The sequence below is a fragment of the Achroia grisella genome, unplaced genomic scaffold (genome assembly GCF_030625045.1).
Source record: "Achroia grisella isolate CSIRO2021 unplaced genomic scaffold, CSIRO_AGI_Agris_v1 utg487, whole genome shotgun sequence".
NCBI classification, from domain to species: Eukaryota; Metazoa; Arthropoda; class Insecta; order Lepidoptera; family Pyralidae; genus Achroia; species Achroia grisella.
In genome coordinates, this window is record NW_026712891.1 from 2,603,134 (window position 1) to 2,612,995 (window position 9,862).

The window sequence follows — 9,862 nt, forward strand, 5'->3', positions numbered from 1 at the left end:
CCGATTTATTCTAAAGGGAATAACAACAAATAACAACAAATACGACTTTGTTGACAAGCTGAAAAGACACAGTTTTCTCTATTTAGACAATCGTTGAACCTATCGTACTATTCAAATAACGTAAGTATATAAGATCGTTGTTATTCTGAATCTATCGAGTTATGTCAGTAAATTATTCCTTTACAATAAGTTCCTAAATTCCTAATAAAAATTAAGAAAAAGTATATTAGGCATCATTTTACAACAAACAAGTAACTTCATTCGGATATTCATCGATCAATCATGTCATCAATTCTGTAGAACTCGAGGCATCGCATTCATATCATTAAACAAAAAGCTATCATCGATCAAAAAATCGGTTATCCTTTTCGACAACCAAAAATAAATTAATTATAAAATAAAAGTACACCGATAGAAGCTTCCTTTATTGTTTCATAAAAAAAATAAATTGAAAATATGTTGTGGGTATGAGTACTCATATTTATAAGTGAAAGAATTTTTTTTTAAAACTGCTTTTAGTTCACTTTTTGACTGACTCAAAAATAATCCCTTTGAAATTTTAATTTATAGGCGAAGTTGGCACTGTTGGAGATTAATATTTCATCGTAATTCACGCCGGGTCCCCAATTGCGTAGGGTTGGTCTGCGTTCGTTTTGAGGTAGTAAATTCCATCTTTCCTGAAACAAAACAATAGACGTGGATCTTCAAGATTTAAGCTAATGTTGTCGTAACGAGCGAGTCTTGTTTGTTTGTATAAACATAGATACGGTAAAGCCAATATTGTTTATGAAATAATTTAAAATAAACTATCGTGGAAGTATTATAAATTATTATCCACCTGACTATAAATTTATCCAATATTGTTATTTATTATATATTATACACATAACGGAATATTCATTAGATATTTATTATACATACTAATATTAAAAATATAAAGCGTTTAGTGCTATTTGTTTGATCCATTATTTCACATCATGTCATAAAAGTTATAGTTGAGGAGGAGGTACTGATATGATAAAAGCAGTGAAACTCATATAAGATGTAGAATAATAATAAATAAATATAAAACGATATGATGACACAAGTATGTAAAAAAATAGTTTAGAAATTTCATCTGCAAATAGGCTGATGTGAATTTATATTTGAAAATATGAAATTGGTTTTCAAGTAACCAAGGGATATGTATTCTGCAATTTTTAGAAAACCTTTTTGATATTACCTACTACCTACAACTACATATTACATTACGACAAAAACCGTTAACACTGTGTTAAAAGAAATCAGAATTCTTTCCACGTAGGTACTGTATATTCAGCTAGACACATCAACTGATCATAAGGCAACTCACCCGAAATGTACGTCGAAACCACCCATGATTAACGTCTCCCCGGTGCCCTTGCAAGAGCCGTGGTAATAGAGCTCGTCGTAACTCTCACACCGGACCCCGGTGAAGGGCACGTCGGAAATTATGGACTCGGCGAAAAACATATGGGCCCGATTATGGGCGCATAGACCTTTAAATTAGCAGTTTTATAAATAAAATTATATATCGTATATACTTGTAAGAATTATATAAATAAATAAAATGTAATAACTAACTTCTGAATTTATTTGATAATGTTAGTATAGTTGATACTAAAATTATCAAATAAATGAGTTTCTGTTCTCCCAAATATGAATTTGAAAATGCCGATGCCAACGAAAATGTAACTGTATTTTTGTACAAATGTACAAGCTTATTTCAAAAGAATAAGAGCTGAGTTTCTTGTCAATTCTTCCCAACTAGAAAGCACTTTGAACTGACACTGGATTTGACATATCATGAGAATCTGTAATAGACCTATATGAATAAAGATATTTTGATTTGATTTATTTGATATAGAAAACTGGTAATATATGTGTAGTCATTTTAAAGTATTACTAAAATATATAGCGATAATGATAAGATGCGTAGTAACGATTTAATATTTAAACACTATCATGAATAGTCACTAAACCGATTACATAAGCTATTGTATTGTATAAGCTTATTATTTTTTATTTGAACCTGCGTATTTTATTGCCGATATAATTAAGTTAAATTTTAGATCCCTATAGGTATCTATTGACGACCTAGGTAGTCTAGCATATTACTACAATGCCTTACTTCCAATAGTCGCGGGTTCGACTCCTCGCACTATACAAACAATTTTATACAAAAAAATCTAAGTATGTTCAACCAGTTGCCTAGTATCATAAATCATAATATAAGCTCTGCTTAGCTTGAGACAGGTGACGATGCGTGAATTGTCCAGGGTTATTATTATAATGATTAAAGAGTTACCTCTATAATCGAAGCCACAGCCAGGTTGCCGCGTACCACCATTTGGATAAAAGTCGATATGTCCTAAAGGCGACGCAAATCCAAGATAGCCACCGCAAGTGTGTATGACTTCTACATGCCTGGCATCATGTTTGTCCAGTCTTGCATCTTTATTACCAAAAGTAAAAAGTGGCAAAGCTGGATCTAATCCTGAAACAACGATCACAGAAAAGCAACATTAAAGTATATGATGAATTAAGCATTGATATTTTTTTGAAAATAATGAAATCAAAAGCCTAAACCTTAAAGAATATCTAAAAATTAAAACACTAGTTTCTATGTCTTATCCTATATTTATACTATACCTAAATAGGTTAGTTTAATATTGTTTTATATGTACATATAACATTAGCACATATACAATAAGAAATACTTTAAATAACCACTGAATTACATGTTACCATAATCTCTCTTCAATGAGTATAACTTGTAATACAATCTCACTAAACGCATAATGCAAACCGCATTAGCCGTGTGTATAAATTAATATGTATTTTTACTTTCAAATGGAACAAGTTGCAGTTGGAGTAAATCGTCAATAAAGATTACGATGTCAAATAGTAATTAATATAAATGAGAATATAAAATATTTCTCATGTATCAAGTTCCAAGATTAAATTTCATGTGAATGTAATCAAATAGATACTTATACATTCATATCTTTGGGTTTAGAAAATCGGTATTCATGAGAATTTTAGGTATAAAACAAAAAAAATCATTTATTTGTAACAATTTACTACATATTATTAAAAAATATTTATAAGATTTATAGTAACAGGAAGTGATAGAAGTATCACACGTTGTGCAAGTACAAGGATTTATTTGCTTGGTCTAAATCCACCGTAAGTGTGCCTTTCTCTATTAAGATTTATGTCAGGTCGCCTTCATTGTATGCAAAGCTACTGCCAGTGCATCTATAAAACTGCCAATTTTATAGCTGATTGAGCATATTGAAGCCCACTATGGCGCCGATATCCTGCATTTTAATGCTATCATAGATCAGCGATGTATCAGTGCAATATCTTAGCATCTCAGCAATGACACATTGCTCACTGTAACAATACTGAAGGATCACACATTACATTAGTATTCAAAATGATATATGTATGTTATAGAGAGTTATTTATTACAAATAATTAACGTTTATCGACGCTGTTTTCGAAAATGAGACACTGTAATAGAAGATATCTTAATAAAGTGAATAGAAACACAGGTTATTTCCATTCTGTTGTATCTAAAAATAACATTAGGTAATTTAAAATTAATGGGCTCATTAGAATCTCTTTAAAAGTTTACACGTACACTTTTCTTTACTTGCTCTTTTTAGTAAACAATCTCAGTAGACACAGTAAACAAGATTGTTTATTCTACGAACCATTATTTCTAAAGAAATGATTTTGAAGTAACGGTTCATAAAATTTATGTATTTTTACAATATAATATGGTAATGTAATTATAGTCTTAAACTACAACTTTGTTACAAATTCTACTGATAGTTAATTGAAAAGCAACTACGAAAAAAGCTATTCTAAATATATATTACAAACAAGTTATTGATTGTTACCGGTTATGGAAAAAATGGGTCCTTTCTTCACATGAGCACCAGCTATGCCTGAGACGTGGGCACCGAGGCTGTGCCCTATTAGGTGCACATCATTCATGGAGACACCTTCCTTAATGAGAAAGTTTAGAAAATTGGTAAGGAGCCTCCCCACCATGGCTACATTATAACTAGCCAGTATATAGTTAACATTTGCTGCGTTACTCCAATCTACTACAATTATGTTCACATCGCTTACATTTAGGTAGGCTGCAAAATAAAACCATAATAAAATATATAAAAATTGGGTTACAACACAACTTGAAAACAAATGAACCAATGTTATTAAATTTTTTCATTGTTTTCTAATATCTCATAAAAAAATCTGGTACAATGAGAAAGCAATAAAAATCAGAAAATTTGATAATTGCAGAAAACTTAACAACTATTTCTATGTTTGACTCGTTCGCTTTTATAAGACCCTTCGGATTGAATAGTCATAGCTAAGACATGACAAAGTGTATCGGGACAGTTAGTATCTTATAATGGCAATTTTTCGTAAGTAACAGGTCACTAAACTACTTTAGCATATTAAGTGATTGCTAGAATGCAAAAGGATCATTCAACAAATCACATTAAATATAGCATACAAAATCCCGTTTCCAAGAAACAACTTCGACACTCTTCCAAACTTAGCAAATAACTTGGAGCGATCCTATAAATAGTATGGTACCTACATACATATTTATTATTTGTTTGGCCTTCTTTTTAGCATTAAGAAGTCATATTAATAATTTGCCCATGAAAATAATTAGATCTTTGCAAGAAATTATTGTCGCAAATTTGTATTAATATTACTAAAAATTAATAACAAAAAATAACATAGCCGGAATAATTTGCTCTATGTTAATAAAACTCATCGAATTTGATACTTCTCGCGTCCACGATTATTTTTTACCTAAACAAACATATTTAGTTCAATTAAATTAGGAATATATTGGGCTCTTATATTTTACAATATATTTCAGACATTGGTATCAAAAAATAATAATGAAATATATTGGAAAAATATTCGTTCATATTTCAAAAGGATGTTATATAAATATCAGTCATTACGCAATACTCAGTAACCATATTTTGCCCGTGACTTGAGATGAAACGATGGGAAGTAAATAAATTCACGGAAGACGCTACTTTGTTAAAAAGTGTCCTTTTTTGTGACTCTCCCAACATAGCCATTGTTTGTAAATTTTTTAAGGATTTAAAAAACACTCTAAATTACAATAAGAAGGGTTTTTTGTTATATAAACAACAATTACGCATATTACAATGTATGAGTATTACAGGCCGTAAACGACTCGATGGATTATCCTTTATGTTAGACGCCTATTAGATTGCGGAAATATTTCTAAGATCTTGACATTACCGCGAGGTTTTTGAGGGCAAAAATCTCACAGAAAATACCGTACTTTCCTGCATAGATGAAGAACTCTGATGACTTTCTACATGTGAAACACAGGCCATTACAAGGTGTAACATTACGAAGACATAAATATAGGGTAGGTATTATTATACCTACCTACTAATAGCACAGATAACATAATATTACAAAGTAATAGTAACTGACTGGATAATTTCAAAGATATTCTAAAACTCTTTAATTCATCTAGATGAAATCCCATATAAGTATTTTCTTGAAAAGGATTTTTCTTGGCATACAAGTAGCTAATGGTTTGTTACCTGTAGTATTATATATTAGGTAGCTCCGTGTCTTTTCTCGAAAAAAAAAGGGATTAGTTGTAATAAATATATGTTAAAATAAATGTCGTTCGAACCTGTCCAAGAATTTTACTCTAACATTTCTTTATGATCACTTGCATAATTTTTTATAGAAGAATTTTATAAATACTTTTCAAGAAAAATAAATACATTGAATCTATTAACAAAATGGTTGTGATGATTTTTAAAGTTCATTAATTAGTTGATTTTTATGGTATTAATATAGTTGTGATACTATACCTTCTTTTATGGATTCCGGCATAGGGCTATAGCCATTGTTTACCCATCCATGAGTCAATACTTTGATCTTCTTGTAGAAGTTGAAATTGGACTTGCGTAGAGACATCGTGTCGTTAATTTTGATTACTTGATAATCATAGGGATTACTCCTAACATAAAGAATATCATTGCTGTTTATAAATATGAAATAGATATATAAAATTAATTTAAAAAAATAGACACAAACTAGTTCAAATTAGAATCTTTTTCTTTTTCAAATTAGAAACTTTTGATGAGATTTATACTTTATTCCTTTAATATTTAATATCTGATGTCAACTAAGGGTCACCCACGATGATAATTTACTTACTACTAAATTTAATATATTCTTTAATAATATAGTAAAGAAAGAATAGGAAAGTACATAAAGAATTAGGAAATTCCACAACTGTTACTGCCTAAAGTACCTTGTAAATAGCCGAAATTGAACATCGGACTCAGAAACCCAACCCCACCAAAATCTCGACTCATTCAGTGGCGGTACCACGGCATATTCCTGGACGCTCGCTAACCACACAGGATCGTATGGTGTTGGAGCGTCCCATTTTATACCTTCAACTCCAACAACTAAAATGCATCAAATAAAATAAATTATAAGAACATTGCAGAACCGCCTTTCCAATGGTCGCGGACTCAGGCAAAAATATTTTTATTCATGAATATGATTGTTCATATTGGTCTACTTTGTTTTGTATGTATACTACCTTGCCCAGAACTGAGTATTCATGCCTATGCGTACTTACTATAACATTATTTATATATGATCCCGGCACGAACAAAAAGCAATTGTTGTCCACTATTTGAAAGTTAGCTTTCAAATTAATTGACTTAGAGACATATTTCTGTTCTAATTTATTTAAGTTTCCTTTGGGCGACTAGTATCTGATTCTTCTAATATTTAGGCGTAAATAGCGAGGACAAGCAGAGGACAATAATAACCATAGCTTGTGCAAAATAATCTACTCCTAAAATTTTCACATTTTTATGGACTTATTATTGGACTATATAAAAATATATGTTTAAGTTTTTTATATTTGCATTTAAATTTTGAGAGTTTACCTCTTTCTATATCAAATCCCCTGTAGCTTTTGAGAACGGAGTTATGATTATATAGTCAATCAAGGTCACATACTTAAAACCACAACACAACATTATTCCTATATCTAGACTTATACGTAGTATCCGTCTGGTAAAAAAAGATTTTCCAATAAAAATCTCGTTCCATGTTTTTATTTTACAAATTCACTACTGTAAAGTTAACGAAATCAACCACCGAGACGAAACGGGTGAAATGGAAACAACACGAAGCAGTTGCAGCACCAACTGGGTATAGAATGTTGTGAATAAAAACAAAGAATTGCGAAAGATTTTCCGCGGTTCCGTCCGCCTTCACCATTTGTTATTTGATTTCTCATGAAATTGCCAACCAAGAACTTTTCTATAGAGCTCTTTGTTGAATGTTTAATATCAACCTCTTGAAACGATGCAAGGTAGTAAGTAGTATTTTATTTTGAATTTTAACATTATAAAAACACATAATTATTATAAAACTAAAACGCATAATTTAAATAGGTACCTAATATTTGATTTATTGTTTATTAAGGACAGATTTATAAATTTTATATATACAAAAAATTGTTTCAACTATAGTAGGCTTCTTTAACGGTGAATATAAAATGTGCTGTACTTCATAAAGTAGACTTTTATGTTGTTCATTTTCCGTTAACAGATACTATATACATATTAACACACATTTAAATGGTAATTGCATGGTCTATTTACATAAAATATGTATTATAATATTTAATTATAGCGATTACCAAAATTAAGTCAGGGTCAACACCATGTACAAATTTTGCACTAAGGAATCGATCTATTTGGCTAAAGGGTACATAATGTATAGTTTTGTAGTTCATAATATCCATTGAAATTAAATAATAACAAAGTCAATTCACATGAACTTATCCAGTCCTAAACTAAGCAGAGCTTGTACTATGAGTACTAAACAACTGATACGAATTCTTAAACACATATTTATTGTCAATACATATATAATGTACATAGAAATTAATTAAGTTATTAAACTTCGATATTTTCATCAAATAAGTTTTACAAATAGTTTCCCCTATTAATTAAACAGAAATTCCGAACAATAATTCTTATCATTTATTGCCTACTACTTAATCGGAGTGGCTTACATCCAAGAAAGGGCTGAGGAAACGAGATTGTTATCGCGTCGCTGTATCTATTAATTAAAACTAAACGTGTGAACACACCACTCTCTATAACGTGAAAGTTGACTAGGAATTTGTGGGTCAACGGGTGTCACTAGTACTTATATATGACTTTATTCTAATAGATGTGGTAGAAAATGTGAATTTCTAATGTTTACTAATTTCTATTGCGAATAATAGCTTTGTAAATGTCTATTCAAAAATACAATAAATAATCCTGGACAATTAATCCAGACCGATATAAACAATCATACTTATGAATACAAATCTTTGCACCGTGCGAGGAATCGAACCCGCGACCATCGAGAATAAAGCGATATGCTAAACAACCGACCGAAGCTATCAATGAAATCAAATATGAAACAATAAATCTGTTTTCAACATTATAATAATTCTTTATCTACCTAGTACTGGTCTCCACACTTTAACTTTTATTTTTTATTATAATTATTCACATTTCTTAATAATCAGTAATTTTCGAGTCTCTTTTAATGAAAACAATCGTGCAAGCACTGGCTCTTTGGCGGCAAAAACACGAATGTTACGTAGATACGTAACCTATACAGAAAAATGTATAATAGTTTTTCTACAGTGCGATAAAAACAAAAAAAAAACACTTATCATTAATTGCTTTACAACCAAGTCTATGTGAACTATAACATACACCGTTATAAGTCTATGCCCTAAAATTCAACGCATAGGGTTCAAACATTGAGACATCAAGTCACTATTGGATGAATTTTTAGAGTAAATTTTTGCCATCAAATTATGATTCAAACTCCTACATAAAATTTAAATCGAAAAAAGCTAGAGGATTTGATTGATAATATTAGTATAAGAAATGCAATTAAAATGCTCGGAGATTTGTAAATTCAAATAGTTAGAAAAATGTTTTAGTAGGGACACGTTTAATGTTAAAATTATAACTAATTATACTAGTGTTGAACTAATTATACTAGTGCTTATTTAAAACAATATTTTTCTGCAATTGTAATAAATTTTTTTTTTATTTTTAATAAATAAATTTTCATTACCAGCTACTTAGGGATCATTTTTTAAAAGTATTGTGGGCGAGGGTGTTAAAAAAATGTATTAAGTGGTGTGCCTTGATGGTTCGTTATTTATGAACTAAATGTCTACGATCATATATATCCAAAATATTTAAAGTTAATCTCAATAATGTTCTATTACATCAACTAAAATTGCACTGTAGAATACCGAACTGACCTGTATAAATAACAAACAACCACAAAAACATTCCAGCTCCGTACCCCAGTCACAAACATCAGACACACTGTACAACTGAACTTTTCACACATCAACTGAAACTTTGTTAAAACTTCAAGTTGGAACGCTCATTTCGAAGCAAAATCTAATTGGTCCGACAGTAAGGAGTACTACATTTTGACTGGCCGTACGAGGCAGAGATAGAATTTAAATTTACATAGCGGTATAAGACATTACGATTCATGCAGCGCACCGACTCTGCCCAACGTTGACTCTACTCATATTAATCATACTTCGCTTTATTAACATTACACACCACGCTTATGCACATTTCACCTGCAAATATAAATGAAGGCTTTTGTGAAATCAGCGCACGGATCTCCTAGCAAAAAAATAGATTGTTTTAAAATCGACCTACATTTATTTACACATAGAAAT

The 9,862-nt window shown here is 30.4% G+C and overlaps 1 protein-coding gene across 1 annotated transcript; it reads right to left on the reverse strand.

The window, feature by feature from the left end:
* Window positions 1-451: 451 nt before the first annotated feature.
* Window positions 452-9,589, reverse strand: LOC131845899 (pancreatic lipase-related protein 2-like). The gene is made up of 7 exons (XM_059195050.1): window positions 9,425-9,589; window positions 6,371-6,530; window positions 5,925-6,073; window positions 3,930-4,175; window positions 2,327-2,515; window positions 1,352-1,517; window positions 452-677 (listed from the first exon to the last, which is right to left on the reverse strand). The coding sequence occupies exons 1-7, from the start codon at window positions 9,453-9,455 to the stop codon at window positions 611-613; spliced, it is 1,008 nt and encodes a 335-aa protein (XP_059051033.1). The 5' UTR covers window positions 9,456-9,589; the 3' UTR covers window positions 452-610.
* Window positions 9,590-9,862: the final 273 nt, after the last annotated feature.